The following is a 21,885-nucleotide window of genomic DNA, read 5'->3' on the forward strand; positions in this document are numbered from 1 at the left end:
CTCCATGGGTTTAGCCATGGGGAATGAATGATTTCCTTTGTGTAGGGAGCCACTTAAAGACTCTGTTTTTCCTGTTTCCCTTTCACAGTGTGGGGAATGGGTTGTTAGCTATCCCAGTAGAAATCTTCCTTTGTTCTGCAGGTGTCCTCCTGGCCTGGCCGCAGGGCTGATCAGCACATTGCAGTCTCTGATTGTGGCTTGATTAACATTTCAGTTCTCCTGTCTCCTCCTTACATTAATATGAGTGTGGTATGAAAAGTAAATTTCTCTCTCAGCTCTGATACCAGTCCCCCAATTTCATTGCTCAGAGGCAATTAATAGTATAGTTTCTATATTTCCTTCTGTAGATATTTTATGCGTATACAAGCAAACATGCATATAAATATTGCCTCCTTATACACATTGGTTGTATAATAGACACAGTGCTGTTCTTTGATGCTGTCACCTTTTATGTAATTAAACCAAAGTTTTGTGTTTTTTTTTTCTGAAGAGTAACAGCCTGACAGATTGTGAATGAAAATTTGCTATATGGAGAGTTGTGTTAGTATATTCATCAAATGTAAACCCAAAAATAAATGTGTGAAGTTTAAAATAGTAGCCTTTTGGTCAAATAAGGCAACCATTCAAAACCATAAATGCTAACTGGTTCTCATGACTTCCAGAGCAAACCAACAAATCATTATTATTAAAGGGAGAAATAAAGATCATCGTCAAAAGTAGAGAGAGCGCGAACTATTTTATATGCTGACATATTTAAGGGAATGTCTGAGACCTAACTCTTTAAAATAAACTTTCACGTCTTCTCTTCCCGACTTCTATACCACACTTCACTTTAGAGCAATCATGACTTTCTCTGTCAGAGTGGTGAAGAAGTAGCCGAATCTCGAAAACTTAAGAAAATCCCAAGGTTTAGAAACTACTCCACAAGGAGAGGAAAGTAGGCCTTGCTCACTTCTGGGAAGTCGTTTTCTAGATTAATATGTTGTCAAATACTTGTCAAGGTTAAAAAAATTCATGGTCTCTCTTTTCAAATTGGGAGCAGTTGGAAACTGTTAAGCTAAAAGAGTAGTTTTGAATTCCCACTTAGAATGAGCCTTTGTATTTTCTTCTCTGGCTCTGTCAAGGAAAGACACTGCAATAAGGTTGTTGTGTTCTTACTACCATAAAGTAACTAAAAAAGGCAGAGGAATATACAGGAAAAGGATGCTTCTGGTTTATGTGAAAATTTTTTTGGCATTTGCCTATTTAAGAAAGTTCCTCAGCTACTTTATTAATTCAATGAAAACACCCCCTTTTTTTCTCCAGGGAAGAGAAAAAAGAAGAAGACTTTGCTTCTAGACCTTGTTTTTCTTCAACCTGAGTAGGGAACCCAGGACAAGTTACTAAGAACTTTCTAGTTCTTAGCTTTTTCATTTGGAAAATGAAGACCTAGAATGAGAGATTTCTAGTTCTAAGACGCTATAACATTTTCTTATTTGATAAAAATTATGGTATTTTTTTAATCTCCCAAAGAATACCCATAAGGAGTAGGTAGAGATAAATTAAAGCGACCTCAAAGAATTTAATTCCAGTTACCCAGTAACCATTAAATCCCTCAGCAGTGAGGCAAGAACCACATTCCTGCCTTGAGACAAGATTTAATCTTTTTGGAACTGCCCTTCCGGCTGTGTTCCAAAAGTTTATTTGTAAGTTAGTTGCTTACAACTTGAATAAAATGTGTAATAAATGGTGGTTAGGTTCCCCAAGTCACAGAATCTTATTTAACCCTCAGAGAGTTTGATGCCTTGCGCTGTGTGAATAGAATGTAACTACATGTTTCTATGAGAACAAATGTTTTTAGAGAAGAAACTCATATTACTGAGGTTGATTCCTTTGCTCTCAAAGCTTCTCGCGATAAGATGGACTGGACATTTACTCGTAAGAGACCTAGTTACCTTCCTGGTCGTTCTACCACCCCATCGGCCTGTCAGCATTTCTCTCTGGTACATATTTTTTCTCTGTGTGAAGGTTCCTATGATCTCTGGGCTCTGCAGCCCCACCCTCTGCCTCCTGCCCATCATCACCCTCATGCTGATTTGGATTATGAACACACTAGGCAAACAAAGACCCATTTGTCCTATAGCAGCAGCGTAGGGAAGGCCATCAAGGCCTTTGAGTGTCAAAGATTTGGCCTTGAATCCAGGCTCTGGGATGCAACCTTAGGGAAGTTAGTAAACATCTCTGAGCCTCATTTTACTTGGCTTTATAATAAGATTAGGATTGGTAATATGGAAGTCAGGGCATTGTGTTGGCCTCAGGTACATGAAGCATCTGTTGTTGGTGCTCAGTGAATGTTAGCACTCCTATTGCTATTGGCCTATCACTTCTGTTTTTCTCTTAGACTCTATAGGGAATACTTGGGTACGAAAAGGGCTGAAGAAAGAGTCACCTGCATTTAAGAAAAGAGGTCTACTTTCAGCTTGTCCCCAAGTATTTTTGTCCAGGAGTCTGAGGAGAATAAAGGCTGGGTCAGATACAGTGAAAGCTGAAATGAGATAGAAACAAAGAGGGAATGGTTCCTACCCACTGTGAGGTAGGAGTCAATCCCAAAGGTGGGGTGAGGGAAGCCCTAGATATTTACTGCTCCTGGAAGGGGAAAGAGGGGACAGTCATACCTGTGGCTTCAGGGCCATCCATGAGATGTGCAGATGTGCCTAATCTTGGACTGAACCCTCAAACTGGTCAAATGAAAGAGGACATGCTTTATATCAAGCAACTTTCAAGGACAACGTAGTTTTGAGGTGATAAAGAAGAGTCTTTTCCCAAATACTGCTGAAAATTTCCCTTTCTTGATTCAAATGTATTTTTCAGACATACGGATGGGTGAATGTGGATCCATCCATCCCTAAGGCATCCCTTATTATTAGAAGCAACTCGGTCTGTGTCACGGGACAAGGCAGTCCATTATCTAATGAAAAACTCCTATCACTGATTAATTTTTTAACAGCTGCAGCTGCTAAGTGATTGGTCTTTTTTAAAAGAATAATCTACATATTAGCATCTTTATCAGGGTCTAATCACCAGTATCTAGTCTCCAGAAAAATTAACGTATAATGCCAAAAAGAAAAACATCTGTCACATGCTTCATTTTTATAAACATCATACTATAACTGGGCTTCTGGATGCAAGGGCAGTTTGAGTCATATCACCTGCCTCCCACCCCCCAAGTATAAAAAACAGACAAATGAGCAAATTTTACTATGTTCCTAGATACGTAAGTATCTTGAATTGTGTGCTATCTTGGACTAATTATTCATGCTTACTGATTTAACTAATTTTCTTCTTCCACCTTTCTATCAACAATGAAATAACAATAACCCAAATAATTTATTTTCTCTAATAAGATTAAGGCAGAAATGTTGCAAAACAGTTTTATGCTAGATGGTTAATTTGCTTTTTTCCATGGTAATTAAGACCAGATTTCTACCGATGTTCATTTTGGCTTTTAGTTTATTCATCAAGGTATTAAGTGGAATGGATACTGGGGGGAGTTGGACGTTGGGGACCAGAAAAAAATGGAGAGGCAGACAGAGGATGCAAATGATTTTCAAGCAGAACCTAAAACTTATACTATCAGGTAAAGGATAGATTTAGAAATCTTAATTTGAGAACTTCTGAATAATTGAAAGGTACAAAAGCTTTTTTATTTAAAAAAAAAATAGCATTTATCTTAACAGCTATGAACAAGGAAAGATGTTCCTTGGTTTTTAGGAGATTTAGCATCAATGAAGAAATCAAAATATGAATATGTTTAAAGAGTTAATGAAAAATTAGTTACGTAAAAATGTTTATATATAGGTAGACATTAATTTTCAGAGAAATAACATATATTTAAAAATTCCAATCCTCCTCTTACATCTGGGCAGAGTCAAACTTGTGAATGTCTCATTCAGAACAAATGTCTGGTTAGACCCTCTGCAGATCTATTTATGTCTAGAAGAGTGCTTTCTTTATCCATGTAAGCCCTGTTACAAAACAAAACTCAGCTGAGTAAATTTTAAAGATCTTAGGGGTTTGTTCAATGATTCATGAATCAGGCAGCATCCCATCTAGCAAATATAAAGGAGTGCCAAGGAGCTTTACAAAATGAAAGTCTTTTATAGGGAAAAGGAAGCAGGACAAGGAAGTTATACTAGCAAAATGGGATTAGTTGTGGCAAGGTCACTTTCCTTTAGAGGATGGCAGGGGTCAGGCAGATTTACCACCTCACTAGTGCTGATCAAGTGATTCTTGATTGACGGATTCCATTTCTAGGAGAGTGAAAACTGTAATTAGGTTAAGTCTTGGTTTGGTGACTTGGGGTTAGCATAAGCGACTCCATTTTGGGCCTGTTGTCTTGTTTTTAACATCCCTCTATTATAACATTAAATTAACTGTCAAGCTGTCCAGCATCAGTGTAACCACTTGGTACAGAGATGGGGAACTCTGATGTAAGATGTCTTTACTGCTAACTTTTTTTCCTCCACCCCAAGGAGGATTGCAGGGGATGGATGATGCTCTCTATTCAGTATTCTGCGTTTTGTTGATTACAGTCCAGTTAACATGTCAGTTAAAAAGACATTTTGCTGCAAGTCATAAAACATCTAACCAAGTATATCTTAACCACATAAGGGCTGATGTTTTTTTTTTTTGTTTTTTTTTTTTTTTGTATAAAAAGAAATCTAGGAAATACTAGAGAGCTAAGGAAGCATACCCTAATGCCATCAGAGACCTGGGCTAGTGTCTGTTCTGCTGCACCATCTTTGGCGAGTGACATTTGACCTTATGGTTCCATGATGACTGCTGCCCCTCTGGCAGGGAGGAGAAAGGACCTCCCCCTTCTGAGGCTCTTTTGTCTTTCAGTTCGGAAAAGTAAACCTTTCCTTACAGATACCTTCTCAAGCGTTGGCCAAAACTGTGTCCACATGGCCATCCCTAGCTGGATTCAAGTATTGAGATCCTCCAGCCTTTGTAGTAGAGAAAGGCCAGGGAGAGCGAATTTGAAAATGAGTGTTGAGTAAACCAACCTACAGAATCTGCCACAGTTAAATACACCTGAGTCATCTTTCTGACGGATAAGCATTCTCTTTAGATAATGACCCTTTTTCTTCTTTTATTCTAACTTTCTGTCTTGGGAAGGTATTTGTACATTTGGTATGTGTGTTTCAAAAAAGAAGCCCAAGCTCAGGCAAGAGAATTTGCCCTTAGCAGTGGGAAATGACATTATCTGAAGAAAAATCCGATATAGAATCAATGTCATCAACAGCCAAAAGCTGGTAAAAGTAGAGAAGTTCTTTTCAGTGACTTTGAATTCAAACTACATTTATTGAGCATTGACATTTATTGCCCTAGGTGCAATAAACTAAACACAATCTCTTCAGAAATACCCATTTCCTTTTCTCATCTTTTCTTCCTTAGATATAAAAAAATGAAAGATAAGGCTGCTTCTAATTAATCGTATCATTCATTTTTATCAGTATTGTTATAGATTTTATTTTTTTATTTTTATTGTTTATTGAGTATTTAAATTAACCTTAAATAAACCTTTGCAGGCTAAGTTAGGAATTGTTAGTTTCATAAATAACATGGTTTATATGGAAAATTTTCAGTTCATTAACCTTAAAGATATGCATTGGAATACAGCTTACGTTGTGTTGGAAGCAACTTTTTGTGTTTGACATATAAAAAAATACACGACTCTATTTGTATTATGTGCATTGTGGATGAAAAAGGGATTATATACTAAATGTGACAAGCTCAGGGGAGGCCTGCATGGCGAGCCCTACAAACTCTGAGACAAAGTAACCACATAGGATGGTCTGAACATAAAAATTCCTACCTAAAAGCAGGTCATGGCTGGTAGACATCTCCTAGGCTTGTAGCTTCTTTGACAAAGGCCAGTCTTTACCTTAAGTGAGTCTGTCTGTTGTCTTTTTACGTCTAAGATTAAATACCCTTGGAATGACAGAGCGATCGCCTTTTCTAGACAACCAGAGTGCCGGACTACAGAACCCCTCGTGATTGTCCCCCATGTACCATCTCTATGCGCTGTAAATATTAATTATCTCATACCCACCGATGTAAAAGATATATTTCTCTATTTTGCCTTTTAATCCAATCCCAGATATTTCCCCGCCTTGCTTCCTCCTGTCCCCTTAATCTACTACCAATGGATTTCATGTAACCCTCCTTATCTCTCCTCCTTTTATTTTAATATATAAAATAAGCTGCAAAACTGCCATTATCTGGAGCATTTTCTCAATCCGTTGAGAGGTTGCTTCAGTTTGGCTCAAATAAAGTCATAAAAATTCTCTACAGGTTCAGACCTTTCTTATGTCAACATCATGTTGATGCAGGACGGGGCGAATCCCGCCCCCTCCCTGAGTGGGCACTCCAGTCCTGCACCAAAAAGGAGTGAGGGTCCTTGACTGCACACAGGAAGGAATTCAAGCACATGCCTGAGATAGAGACAAAAAGAAAGTTTATTAGAGAAGTAACAGCTCCAGAGAGCGTGCGTGGTCTCTTCTCAGAGGCAGGGAATGAGAGAGCCTGAGAAAGGCCTGCCCTGATCTATCATTCTTAGTTTCTATGCATGACAGGTTGAAGACTTCTTTACCTATATATTCTATTCATGGTATGGGTATGAAAGGCGCAAAAGGTGTGCTAGCAACCTCAGCCTTTGTTCCCCATGGTTTGGCTGTTGGGAATGAACAGTTGGGTTTATCCTGTGTAGGGTACGACTTAAAGACTTCCTGTTATGGTATGGGTAAATGGTTTGTTAGCAATCCAGCCAGAATCTTCCTTTGTTCTGGCAGCACATTGCAGGCTCTGATACAGCTTGCTTCATCATTTAGTTCTCTTGCCTCTTCCCCACATCAGTCAGTGTAAGCAGAGTTTCTATGCACATATTGCTTGGCACATCACAAACACCCAAAAAACATGTACTGATTTTATGTACATGAACAATTTATCGATTTTCCCTTGTGTGTGGTTTTTTCTTTTTAGAAGCCTGAATCTTTAACCTCTGAGTTTAATACACACTTAGGCCCATAGTTGGTGCTTAGATAAATATTTGTTGATGATTTTCAAATGCGTTATAAGTAATTGTCACTTAATGAAATGGAGTCAGTAGACTGATCAGGCGTTTTGGTTCTGTCTTCCCATCCATTCTTGCACTGGAAAAGTAGGTGTATTAAGGCAATATTTTTGGTGGCACAATCATTTAGTTTGAATGCATTAGTAAAAAGTGGAGTCCAAAGAATTAATAGCTTGGAAAGTTTTTGGAAAACCCAGTTAGAACTGTTTCCATAGAGTAATCTGAGTGAAAGCCAGATAATAGCTAGTTACTGGAGAAACTTCACAGTAATAGCTTTGACAAGGACAAGAAAAAAAGTGTAACTGAAGAGTAAATGTATAGTTTGAGGGAGAGTAAGGGAGTGGTCTGGCTGAGGCTAGAATCTAAAGAGAAATGCCTCCTGGGGCCAAACTCGTAATTTAAATGACTGAAGGTGGCTAGGTGGCAACTGGGGCAACTTGAAAAGCTTTTGTTGGGGCTGAAGAGGCGGGTTCTTCTAGAGAAGCAAGACAATAGGAAATCTTCAGCTTTTTAACTTGGCAGATAATTCAGCAATTTTAAACACCATTATGTAAGCCAAAACCCATCAAACAAAAACTTAAAAGCCAGTCTGCAGACTAAATTCAGCCAGTTTGAGACCTCTGCTCTATGGAGTTTTGAGAGAAAGATCGTATATTGAAATATTAGGAGGTAAGGGTGGAGAAATAAGCAAGCCGAGAAGGTGAGGCCTAGGTAGGGATGTTGAAGTTAGGAAAATCTTGTCTACTCATTCTAAAACTGGAAACCAACGAAGATGAGGCTGGCAATAAAAGAAATGAGGAAATTTATTGCTGTTTATTTTTATCATTAAAGTAGATTTTCTACACATTCCTCAACTGCGAGAAAGGATGGTAGATTTGAAATAGGTAGTGTCAACCATATTACAAAGACGGAATGCTTTTCCAGTTCAAAAAATTTAGGGCACACATTTTTAAAAAATGATTCGTGGTACGGTTATATGAAAAGCTGTACAAAGGTATAAAATTTGATCGTTTTAAATATCTCGCCTTTATTTTAAAGAGTAAAATTTAAACCGTCTCTGCTGTAGAGAATCTGGGATATGTGTTCACTTCTGAAGGGATAGACGAGGGTAAGATTGGTTAATTAATGAAGTAGAAAATCAAGCTGAAGGGGACTGGGATACATTTTATAAGTTCGCGTAGTTCTGCTAGTTTTGTCAGTAGTTTGAGTCGCCCTTGATAGCTTCGATGAACACAGGAGAGCGTGGTTATAATTGGAGCTTGAAGAAGATAAGTAAGGCTGGTCAGAAAATGAGTGACCTCTACTTAAGTGACCTTGCTGATTGAAGTTCCTTCTGATGATAAGGACTGCAAATAAGGAAGTGCTTGGGTAGAAGAGCTTTTTCAATGAGATGACAGAAGAAAAAAAAGGCAGACTAGGAGTTATGTAGTAGGGGATGAAATAAAGGATTTACAGTCCAGGCTTTTGGTATGCAGTGGTAGATACTTCATCCCTTATCTCACTCCCAAGCTTAGTTGCCCCTGATGCCCCTCTGCCTGGTGCAGCTTCTCGTGAGTGAGATTAGACCTCCAGCCTTATGTCCAGGGTGAAGCAGGACGTGGCTCGGGTGCTTGGCTCTGTGGGGTGCAGGAGCTGTTAAGGGCTCTAAAAACTAGCATCCAATCCTTATGTTTCTGGCCACATGACAGCCTTCAGAGGAGCTGGAGCCTCTAGTTTCTGAGACTTGTTGGCTGTATAAATTGGCATATTTCTTGTTAGCCGTCCCCCTTCACAAATTTCCTCTTTTCCTCACGTGAATTTAGGCTTCAGATTTCTCTGGTCTCCTAAGTCAGTTGCCACTGTTCTGGCACGAACGATTCTGAGACCCACGGAGCCAATTGAGATTAATTATGAGCCTTTATTAGCCGGCCGGGGCGACTGACTCTCTACCACGCAGGGCTAGAGGAGATCAGCCCCGAGCTTTCAGAGCAGGCAGCTGATAAAGCTCAAGACCATATCCTGGTGGTCTTCTGAACAAGCCAGCAGATTACAGAAGTGGAAGTTGGCTTTTAGCATATCTTTGCCCGGAACAACACCCTTAATTAACAAGTAAATGGATTACAGAAGCAGACATTGGCCATCTACATATTTTATACAATACACTTCCTAAACCACACACAAGCAAGTAGGACAACTTCTGATATCTAAAGATATTTCTTGCCTGTAGCTGACTTAGCTAGTTGGCTCACTTGAAAATTTTCCACCCTTAACACCACCAGGTCATCTTCCAAGCTTCCAAGATGCTGGAGCTCTGGTCTGTTCTCATCTCCTCTCCAGTTTTATCTCTTCTTTTAGGTAGATGTTTTAAAATCTTTTTCTGTTATCCTAGTAGAGTTTTAAGAAGAGAGAGAGATGAACAAGTCTGTTCCATCTGCCACGTTTAACCAGAAGTCCCAAGACTGAAGTCTTTCACATGATGTTCCAGGGTGCTGCCATGGGCCTCTCCCTCCCTGCCTGTCAGGCCCAATCTTCCTCCTTGCTCTCTGTGATTTCATCAATATCAGCCTTCTTAGGATTCCTAATGGTCCACCCTCTTCACTGCTTAAGAGCCCGTTTTTGCACATGCTGACCTTTTATCCTGCTGTATTCTTTCCACTCTTCACATGGCTAGTCCCCATCACTCTTCAGACCTTTACTTAAATTTTGCTTTCTCAGAGAAGGCTGCCTGCCTGGCCTGTGTTTCCTTAGGCGTGCATTCTCAAGAAGTATTGAAAGGATGGATGGAAGGATTATAGATAGATGCATTTCTTTTAAAAAGCTACAAACCAATTTTGCCTAAGGAGTCTTTTTTTAATTATTAGTATATATATGTATAAAATATATATGTGTTGGTGGGCAAGGTTTTGAGAATTAGAGCCAAATCCTTTCTGATTGGAAGCTTAAGTTAAAGGAACATGGCACAGCAGTGTCGATACGAGTCAACTCCCCATTTTCTGGGGGAGAATTTGGGCCTCAGAAATGGCATTTAAGATACACGGTTCTCTCCCTACCCCCCTTCCCCCTAAAAAAAACTTGTCAGTAACTGTCTGTTACAGAAGTTGCTTTCTCAACAAACCTTTTACCAGAGCAGCTAAAAACAAGCAAAACTAATTTGAATTTCAACTCTTCCAGGTAATAGTGTTGCTAAGAAGTAGTGAGATTCTGCTGAGGAAGGCCAAGCTAGAGGAGGGAGCCAGAAAGGCCTTGAACAACCTACAGTCAGAATTTTGTGCTATCTTTTATTTCACAGTTGAACTTCTCACTTTATTTTTAAATTTTTGGTTTATAACCTGTTTCTCTCTTCCACAATTCTAAGTCTTCCAATTTGTGTCACACTGGATACTTTATTACTTCCCTTTTTCAGTTTTTAGAAGACTTCTAAAGAGTCACTGGTGGCAAATAAATAATAACTATTTCACATCTGGAAACATAACTTGATAGTAATTATAAATTCACAGATTCGGCTTTCTGCAGTTCATGGAAGTATGAATGTGTAATTCCTATTTATTTCTGAATAGGTTTATTTTTTCCCACTTAACTAAAACTCTGTGTTGATGAAGAGGTTTTAATGAGTTTAGATTTTTAAAAGCCTCAAATATATCTAAAAAATTATAGGCCAAGTATAATGTGTTAATGTACCTCTTCTCTCTCTGCTAATTCTTTAAAGACACGTTCCAGACATCTTCCCTGTACTTAAGAGTTCTTGAAGAGTTTGTAGTAATCCTACATTGTACTCTGAAACTTCTGAAGCCTGGACATCTTGGCTTAATTTGCTTTCAAGCCAGACTTGGTTTAAATTACTCAGTTTATCTCAATAATACTGTCATGTGGAGAGCCCATTAGAATGCCATAGGAAGAGTGAGGCTGGGGAATTAGAGATACAGTATTATTATTATTTTTTTGAGATATAGTATTATATTTCAAAATCTACCACCTTCCTGTAATCAAAGAGGTGTGGGGAGAAACTGCCTTGTTTTGGCTTCTTTGGAAAATTATTAAAATAGACATGCAGTAGTAGTTTAATTCACACTGTATGCCAAGCACTGAAGTTGGAACTGTACCCAAATATATACTTCTTCTAAATTTTATTTTTCACTCATGATCACCTGAGAGACTTGGATTACATTTCTTCTCTGAAATAGAGTAGATAGGAAGAAATAAAGACCACACCACTAATTTATCCATTGGAATAATCTTTAGCTATCCAGGTCTTTCCACTCATTAAGTTTATGAGGCTATTATCATTCTTTCTACCTAATAGATAAACATACCGAAACATTGGGCCTTTCCAGAAAGTTCCCATAAGCCATTGGAAAGCTGGATTGAAATACTCCTTGTTTTAAATTCTAGACCTCAGTTCAGTCATTGATAGCAGGATTTTTGAAGTATGATTAAAAGGCAAAAACCAGCTGTAAAATTGAAATGAAGAGGCTTAATGTTTTATTTCTATAATATTTTCCAAATTTTCTCACGACTTTAAAATGCTGAGGCGTTTTTTACTATGTTTGCAAAAGCCCAATGTCCAATGTGTGTAGATTTGTGACTCGAACTTGATCGGTCATTTGTCTTTTCTGATGACCCCACTACCTTCTACAGAGTGAAAGCAACAATTGTGAAACAGAAACATTTACCAAAGTCAGGAGAAATTCGCAGGCTAAGCAAAGGGGGAAAAAAATCTCCTGTTACTTGTGCCTCAAAATAAAAGTCAAATGGACCATCACTTCAGTAGCTGGTGATTCAGCTTAAAGGGTAGATGGTTTGATATTTGCCCTTGTTCCTTGAGTTTCTAGATTTCTCTATTTTTAGGATAGAACTAGCCCTGGATAAAATAATTCAAGTCATGAAAAAGAATGTATGTAGTTCAGCATTTTTATCCTTCTAAAGTGCGTTTTCTACCAGCTGCCATGGAAACATTGTGAAACTCATTTCTTGGATAGTCTCACTCCTCAAGTTCCGGTCGTGAGAGTTAGTGAGGTCATTACAACTTGGATCAGAGTCCTGGAAAGGCAGCTCCCAGGGAAAGTAGAGGCCAGCCTCCCACGGGGGATGGGAACTTGCGGGGAGGGAGTTCTTTATTCTGCATGCATACTTTAGCCACAAGGTCAACTCCAGCCTCAGTCCAGGACAATGTCACATTGTCCACAGCTGTACCACATCTTGAGGTTTCTGTGTACATCCTACACACTTTCACAAGTCAGAGACTTATCTCTTCCAGCTGTAAGCCAGAGGGCGTGGTGCTACAGATTCCTAGCAACACATGCAGACTCAAACAACACAGATGGTTAACTCTCTTGAGTAGGACTTTTAGGGCACCATAACTCTGTTGCAATTCACTGGCGGTTACTGGATATAAATTTGTATGGCTTCTGTTGCAGTATGATGAAAACTACATATTTTCCTTGCTGATTTATTCATGTATCCGCCAATCACTGTTTGAGAACTAGTTGGACTCTGGTGCATAGAAAACTAGCGGCAGAAGGCTTGCTCTCTGCAGTGGGTTAAGAGTGTGCTGAAAAGGGTGTCAGGGAAGGTTAACTTGAGGCAGAATGTGCCACAGCGAAAAGGATATGGAAGGGACGAAAGTTTGAACTGCTTTAGGGAAGCCTAGAGCACTGCTGGAGCAGAAATGTTCCAGATGCTCGTCTCCAATAGTATTCCACAGGGAACCACGCCCTGAAAAAATCAGATCATCCTTGCCTCTCCCACTTGGATCTGTAGCTCCTGGAATATGCCAATTCTTGATATTAACTGTGAGATTTGGATGGAGGTTCTGTGACCTCATTTAGATCATTTGTTCTGGATTCTGAATAGAAACAGGGAAATTGGAAAGGGGAGAAGAATGGGGGTCATGAGAGTGATCTTATTTTTATGAAGAAGGAAGATAGAAAACTAGACAGATGAGTTAAGAGGCAATTGAAAAGGTTTAGAAAGAAAAGGAAAAAGAAGAGAAAAGTTTCCCCAGTATCTTCCACCAAGTTGTTTGATTGGCACATGGTGCATGCTCCATACTTTTGTAAAAGTAAATGAATGAAAGGAAAGTTAATTGGAATTGGGGGCCTAGTCTTTGGAAACTGTTACAGACGGGTTGGTAAGGGAAAATTGATCTGTGCTTGACTAGAAGTCCATTTTTGTGTCTCTACATTCCTTATTTTATAAAGAGCCAAAGGGACTCATTCATGAATGTATGTGAAGGAAGTCTGCCCTAGCAAGTATAGGGAAAGTCTGATCGTACTGGCAAATGGTGTTTACACTAATCTGGAGGGCAGGACAAGAATTAGTTTCTCATGGCTTAGTGCCACAAGACAGCTCGCACCATGAGTTGGCGGAGACCACCCAAAAAATAAGCAATGATGACTGAAGAAAAGAGACAAAGGAAGAACCACGATTCTTGGTGGGGAGTGAGAATGAAGGGGAGAGTCAGAGGTACCCAGATAAATCAAGTTCTATTTACCAGAGAACAAGGTCCATGGAAAAGTTAATTCACTTCAAAGAGAAGGAATCTGTAGACTCTCAAGAAACTTTTAGACATGTTTAGTTTTTTGAATAACTTTTATTGTTGTTCATCATAAACAAGAGACCCACAACTATATTCCAGAGGTGAGTTTTTAGTCTAATCGACTGTAATAGTCATTAAATAATCTCCTGGAGTACCACAAAATGGAATGTAGAAAGATAAACAGAACACGACACAGGTCTTTATACAGAGTTTATATTTGAACTTGAACATGGTATAAAAAATGTTATTAAAAGATACAGTTAAAGACTACTGTACTAGAAGGTCCATATGAATCACCTGAGGATCTCGTTAAAATGTTGATTCTGATTCATAGATCCGGTTGGAGCCTGATATTCTACATTTCTAACAACCCCCAAAGAGATACTGCACTGTTGGTTCCCAAATTGCACTTTGGGTAACAAGGACCCACACAGCTTCTGTTTGATAGGTGTTGGTAGCCACTCATGGTTAGGTGTGGATGAGGGCTGTCCACTTAGCCACATCTTGGCTACCAGTTTGTATCAAAAACAAGTCTCAGAACAAGCTCCAGTCACATGTGAACATTTATTAGCCACGGAGCACAAAACAATCGTAAAACCTGTGCCAGAGGCAACCTGAAGTCACAGCTCTGCCTTTTTGAGTGCTTGGCTTAAGAGCCTCACTATCCATACCAGCCACAGTCCTCTAAAACAATGGTTCTCAAAGTGTGGTCCCAGATCATCAATATCACCTGGAAATTTGGTAGAGACGCAGATTCTCAGGCCCTCTCCAGAGCTACAGAATCAGAAAATCTGGGAGTGGGGCCAGGGAATCTGTATTTTTTAGTTAGCCCTCCAGGTGATTCTGATATATATTCAAGTTGGAGACCCCCTGCTATAACAGCAGGATTCTGTCAACCATCTAATTAAATTCGTGCAATCAAGAATCTAGTGAACCAACGGACATTTTAGAATTCAGCCTAGAGCACCATTTCTAAAGGTGGAGGTACTACTAGATAGATAATTCTCACACCCGGTTTAATATAAGGGCGGGGAATGTTTCTAAACCTTTTAGACAGTTCCCTAATTTTGCAAACCACTAATATCACCAATGCAAGCCCATCTAACATTAATTAGGATAATTAATGAAACTCCTGGTATAATAGGAGCTAAATATAGCTGAAGCACTTACAGCGGCCGCCTCTGGAGTGAGGCTTTTTGATTAATTGCTAGCCAACCGCCTCTGGAGAGTGCATTCCTGATTAAGATAACTGACCACTGCTGCAGTGTAGCTTGAGCTAATACACACATACATCATATCGTACTGTCCATGTGAGGGTATTTTAAAACTCTTAACATCTACTAAGGCATAATTTAAACAATAAAATGCACCCAATTTAAGTGTACAGTTTGAATTTTGACAAATCTATGTACTCACGTAACCTCCACACCAATCAAGATATGTAACATTTCAGTCAACTAAACAATACCCTTGTGGTCAGTTACCTATACCCACCTTACCCCAGGCTGACAACTATCTGTCTTCTGTCACTGTAGGTGAGATTCGCCTTTTCTAGATTTCATATGAATGGAATCAAACAGCGTTTACTCTTTGTGTCTGGCTTCCTTTACCCAGCATCAAGTTTTTCAGATCAATTCACAGTGTTTCATGATCAACAGTTCTTTTTTATTGCAGAGTAGTATCCCATTGTATGACTGTACCACAGTTTGTTTATTCATTCTCCTATTGGTTTATTTCCAGTTTTTGGCTTTTATCGATAGAGCTACTATGGACATTCATGTATTCATCTTTTTGTGGACATGTTATTATTTTGGGGGGGTAAATAAGACAGATATATGTTTAGTTTTATAAGAAATTGCTAAACTTGTTTTCCAAAGTAGTCATACTATACTTCATTCCCACCAGCAATGTATGAGAGTTCCAGTTGCTCCATGTCCTTGTCAGCATTTGGTATTGTCAGTCTTTTTGTTTGTCTGCCGAATATTTTAAAGCAAATTACAGACATCATTTTTCTTCCAATTTCAATTCAGGTTTTTATATTTGGTTTCTGCAAAGCCCATAAAGCTAATAATGTTGACTCACGTGACGTGGATATTAATTAAATTATTTCTCTTTTCTAACCCCCAATTAGAACTGGTGTTGTGGGTTCCATTTGATTATGGTAGTGAGTCATATTTGCCAGGATGTTTTTTTTTTTATCTCTTTGTTCATTTATTCATTGAGTCTGTTAATCAGTCCCCTAGCTGTATTTGACCTACTTTTTCGGAGAGCAGTCATATATTATCACTAGGAAATATGACAAGTAGGAGACAGAGTACTTGTTTTCAAGGAGCTTTTTGGAAATGGATTCCTGAAACATAAAAACACAGAAACTCTAGATAAAAATATAGCCCAGGGTATATCAAGACTTGCACAAACTTGAGTAGGATCATCATCTAAATATAGCTTCCTCCTAGGTAAGATGAGTTGAAGCTTGATAGACAGGTCATTGTAAAAACCAGAGTAGCAGAAATTGTTGAGTTGTGAATCTGTGTTGAATATGAGAATGATTGCTCCTTAGGATATAAACTAAATGTTTATTTTCGTCCCAATGATATTTTAAAATATATCACACACACATATGTTGGGTAATACTCAAAAGGTTAACAGTGTATATATTTAAATAATGGGGTTATGGATGATTTGTTTACTCGATTTTATATTTTCCATCAATTTCCAAGTTTTCCACAGTGAGCATATTTAATTTGTATAATCAAAAAAAAAATATGTTATGTTGCTACTTGATTTTTGCTAAGTACTATCTAATAGCTGTTTCGATAATGTACCCTTGTTCTCTTTAATCATGAATACCAAAGATTCACTAAAATAGAGCCAAGATTGCAATCTAGAAAAAAAAAAAATACTGTCCTTTTCCCCCTTGGGAACAAGGACTATGTGAATTCCCTGCAGGCCATGCCACTGTAGTACTTCATAGAACTTAGCTTTCCTGATTGTCAAAGAGCAAAAAGATGTTTTGTTTTGTTTTGTTTTCCCCCACATTGACAGAATTCTACTCCTAAAACTTGGGGCATATGCAAGAGATTTTTTTTTTCCTAGCCTGTTTTTGTCATTGTTGTAGTTGCTGGTAAATCATCGTGCATTTTTGTCTGTGCTTTCTGATGAAATAACAAACGATCTGTTTCTCCTTTTTTTCTTCAGCTGACCTGAATAATGTCAGGTTCTCAGCTTATAGGACCGCCATGAAACTCCGAAGACTGCAGAAGGCCCTTTGCTGTGAGTATTAACCAGTTCTTTTAATACTTGGTAGTTACTCTTTGGGGGTATTTTCATTTGGAGAGGGGAGAAATAGCTGTCGCAAATCTATTTGTAACGTAGATTTCATTTTTTTAAAAATTTATTTTTTATAGTGACATCGGTTAACGAAATCCAATAAGTTTCAGCTGTACACTTTAACAGTAAGGCAATATATATATTTACAGTGTGTTCACCTCCCATAGTTAGATTTCTTTCTGTCACCACATATTTGATGCCCTTTACTCTGTCTTCTTCTCCCCTCAGAATTCATTTTTTAAAAGTATCTTTGGCTTAGCATTATCCTAGATTATTTTGTTATATTATTTAAAATCATTCCCCTCACCATTCCTTAGCTAGTGATACTGCATCATTAAGATATTGATAATTTTTATTATTTTTTTAACTAATGGCATTGGCATCCAGAATTATCTTTATGAAACTTGAATTATCTCCCCCATTATACCTTTATTTCTCCTTCTTACAAAATATATTTCATATTAGAAGTAGTAGTATTAGATTGCCTTATCTGAACCAAAGCTCGTATGTGTATGTTGTTTTTTAGCTTGAATGCTAATGTTCAGATGTATGCTGTGATAGAAGAAAGGTGACAGGATTGTTTTTCTGCTTTTGCTAAATATCGTACATCAGTGGGAAAATTCTGACGTGTTATCTAGCTCTGTCTTTTCATCAGATAGTTCACATAACTGTTATCAGCAGAATAGATTATATAGTATAATATCGAATGCCCATGTACGTTGATGACATGACAATGAAACAAACAGGCACAGTCCCTACCCTGATGCAACTTACAGTATAATTAGGGGGATGTACAGGGTGTCCATAAGATGGAGACATAGGTGAATGTATGTAAGATCCTCAAGAACAGCCATAACTGGGAAGAACCAGCCGAAGGTGTGAGTGATGAGGAAGGATTTGAAAGCCGAAAGCTGTACAGTGCCAGCAGTGCTGAAGCAGTTGTTATAGGGAAGGAGGGAGATGCGAAATATGGAAAGTTGAAAAGATAATATGCTCATTACTGGTATTTCTTATGTAACCTTGAGGAAATATCACCCCCGCAGGTGTTTCTCCATTTATCGAACGCAAACAAAGTGGAAAAACAACAGGACAATCGCATCAGCCAGTCAGCGTGTCCGTTAAGCTCCGTCCTCGTGATGCTCAGGGCCATGAACTGTGAAGGGTAAATAGAGTCACACTTAGAAGAGTGCCTTCAGGGCTGGAGTTCAGAGACACAATATCCAAGAACTGAAAACACATGCCATAGAGTCTGGTAGGAGGGGCCATGGGTGAAATATTTCTGTCTTTGAGTATGTTGCCAGTGATGGCGCAGTGTGCCAGTTTTAAATTTAATCCCAAAAGAATTTCCCCTGAGGTCACTGGGGACACAGGGCAAAGGATGACATGCAGATGGTTTTCATTTGGGGAAAATTGGCCGAAATTGTTGAGGGAAGCAAAAAGTAACTGACAGAGGAAAGGAGAGAGATCACCTTGGGTTTCTGAGCACCCAAAACCAGCAACCGGTAAGCAACCCTGAGCAAACACTGAAGCATTTAACTGACACGCAACCGCACTTGCGTCTCAGCCGCAGGATTCCATGGCAGACCCCAATCACAGAGTCGGACACAAACATGTTGTGAAACGTTAAAGTGGATGCTCAGGGAGCATTTAGCATTTCCTATCATAACAGAGGGACCTCCACCTGGGAAAACAGAACGATCCGTATTGCGAGAGCAATGGCGTCATACACCCTCACACACTTCATGGAAGGGCTCAAAGGTTCATAAGGTCACTATGTTAGAGCTCAGGATGAAAGCTGGCGAAAGAGTCTATTGGATTTAACAACTAAGGAGGTCCTTAGTAACTTGGGTGAGATTTTACAGGCATGGTAGAGGTGGTGAAACGGGCTTACGACTATATCAAAGGTGGGGATGTAAAGATGGTTGGTATGGACAATTCTTGGAAAAATTTAGTTGTGAAGGAGAGGGAAGAGGGATGATAGTTACCTGGAAGGGGCTGAGGAGTTAATGAGGTATACATGCATATAAGTTGAGAGACAATTGATTTATTTAAATGAATATGAGAAGAAGAGAGGACAAGATTGAAATTATTGGCTCAAGAGGAGCTCATGAAAAATGAGGTTTCATAGGATAGGGGCAGGTAACCCAGAGTCCAGGAGAAGGAAGGGGCACCTCTCTTCCACTGTAGTGAGTGGTGCCAATGAAAGGATTGTGCAGGGCCAGGTAAGTAAGGAGACCTGGTGGCAGGAAGGTGAGGGATGTCAGCAGGTTTCTGTTTTCTCTGTGAAGGTGGCGGGAGAGTTTCTGTGCTGCAATTAACAGTGGAAGGTGATGAAGTTGAGGGTGGGCTTACCTTTGTGGAGAATGAGAGAGAGGGCTAATTTGAGAAGCGGCATTATGGAGCCCAGAGTCAGCTGAGCATCTCACAGCAGCCCCAATCTGCAGGGGTGGGATATTGCTCCAAGAGCACACTCAGCAGTCAGGAACTGAATGGTTCTGCCCCAGGGTGGGCAGAAGACATCTGGGCAAGAGAAGTGAGGATTTGGGCAAAAGAATGGGTAGGTCGTTAAAGTGATGTCTGTCAAGCCCGAGTTGGGTATGAGAAGCTATGGGTTCAGGTGGGAGCTGGTAATTAGGAGGTAGGGGGATCAAGACCCTAACTGTTCAGGGAGATAGAGGAAGGCCAGAAATGTGTCGTCAGAGAGTAGCATAGCTAAACATTATTTCAGAAGTGGAACAGTTCCGAGTTAGATTAGGTCTAGGACACAACCGTTTGAGTGGGTGGCCGAGGTGGAGCAGATGTGAGTCTCCATGGAAAATAGGAAGTTAAAGAACCGAGAAGCTGGAGTAATGCACGAGTCATCCATGCCATGCCATTGTCGAAATCATCCAGAATTGGAGCTGGGGAAGAGAAGAAGAAGGATGGTGAACTCTGGCTGCCAGTCTTCAGGAATGAAGGGGTCTGACCCAGGGGGTCTGCAGAGGCCAGCAATAAGATGGTCAAGGAAGGTCACTGGCAAGTGATTTTTTTAAATGGAGATAGAGAAGAAAGATCTTAGAAGTGGAATTATTTGGAAGGCAAGAGTAGATTTTTCCTCTTCATCTTGGTCTCTCCAATGCTTAGCAGAAAGCCTGGCACTGAGTACAGTTTAATACGTTTTCATGGAGTGGATGCATGACTGAAAGTAAATTTAGGTTTTTATTTCCTTACAGCTTATAGTCTGAAGCTATCATTTTTCAGATATATAGCTGCCAAGTTTAAGTGGCTTTTAAAGGACTCTCCAGGCTTAGGTTTTTCCTTAGTGACCTGTTAATGTACCAGAGCTGGAAAGAAGCGGTTTGGGGTGGGGCAGAGTCAGAGGGCTGGATGGAGAAAGTCTTCTGCTTCTTTTTCTTCTGTCCCTACCCCATCATAGAGACACTGCTTTCCATTGATAACAGGGTAATTATGAACTATTTACTACAAAGTGCTACTTTCTATATAGCTTATTCCGACGAGATCCTAAACGTTCAAAAGTGATAATCAGCTGTTCCAGGTAATACTATGAAGAAGCCCAGAAATAGACTAGATTAGAAAACTGTACAGTGACTGTCCCTTTCCATAATAGTCCTTTTGACCTTGGATTTAGCATTATTCAGTTCTCTGTTAAAAAAATAATTCTATTCACATATGCCTCATTGTCTACCATTTCAATTTATGTTAAAATTTCCGATAAACATTGGAGAAACAGGGATATTTGATTTTATAAAAAATTTTGACCATTTCAGGTTATATAACCTTGTAATAAAGTTAAGCTCTGAATGTAGAATGTAGGCTTTTTACATTTAAACAGATTTGAAATTCTCAGCATTTCCTTTTTGAGAATGACTTTTCTCGTATCTGGAAAAGGTTTAGGTATACCAAAATTAAGGGTATATTTATCTAAATTAAGTACTGGAGTCTCAAGAATGGTAGAGGAGGGTTCCATGGGTAGCATGAACGTAGAATGAAGAGTTCACTAATCCTTTTATTATTGAAAACATGTATGGTCACGTAACTTAACTGTTCAGTCAATGATTTAAGGATTTCCTCTTAATTTTATATTTGCTTAGGTCGATCTTCCGGCCTTTTTGTCATTTCTGTTCCTGCAAAGTCATGATAAAGAGCTATTGTCTGTGGTACAGGCAAATAAAACTTGTCCTGGCTAGCTTTTCCAACCTAAGGTCGCTTCTACTAACTCCTACTTTAATGAAAATTAATGATATTATCTCAATGATTTCCTGGTGCCAGTGAAGAGTTTGAATTACAGATGCCTTAGAAAATATGCAGCACTGCCTCCATTAAAGCATTTGGTCCTATTTTTTTTGACTTAACATCAAAGCTTCAGTATTGCAGAAACTCGAGTAACAATTTTATCCGCTATAGAGAATTTTCTGTATAAGTCAAGAACATCACCATTGGCATATAATGTCCCCAGTTTGTAACTGGTTTAATGTTGCATGACCCCATACTGCCTTTCAATGCATTGTGAATGAAAATTCAACTTGACAGAAAAGCAGAGACAAAGAGGAAATCTTGGTAAGAAGGATTTATAAACTGGTTCACAAGGCTGATACCCCATTGAAAATTATGAGGAAGATAATCTAAATTTTATCTTTCTCTTTCTGTAGTTTCCGATGGCATCCTATAGGTGTGTGGCTTCTAAAATTAAAAATATAGCCAACTTCTCAGTCAGAAATAAAAATGCACTTAAAGCACGTGAATCTAGTTTATTAGTGTGTGGTGGGTTGGAGAGAACTCAAACCGTAGGGCTAAATATATGCTCCGGTTGATAAATGTGACAAATACTCTGCAAACAAGAAAGAGAACAATTTACTTCTGTTCAGCAACTAAATCACACAGTAGAGAGATTTTGTATAGCCTGGAGTTGTCTGAATAAAGATACCCC

General features: G+C 39.0%; 1 protein-coding gene across 1 annotated transcript in view; it reads left to right on the plus strand.

The window, feature by feature from the left end:
• The window catches only part of DMD (dystrophin), a 1,897,222-nt gene that overhangs the window by 1,786,902 nt on the left and 88,435 nt on the right, over nucleotides 1-21,885 (plus strand). The window contains 1 exon segment of the mRNA XM_039846417.1: nucleotides 16,827-16,901. Coding sequence (XP_039702351.1) covers nucleotides 16,827-16,901 — 75 coding nt within the window.

Source organism: Pteropus medius, unplaced genomic scaffold (genome assembly GCF_902729225.1).
Source record: "Pteropus medius unplaced genomic scaffold, Ma_sr-lr_union100, whole genome shotgun sequence".
Taxonomy (NCBI): Eukaryota; Metazoa; Chordata; class Mammalia; order Chiroptera; family Pteropodidae; genus Pteropus; species Pteropus medius.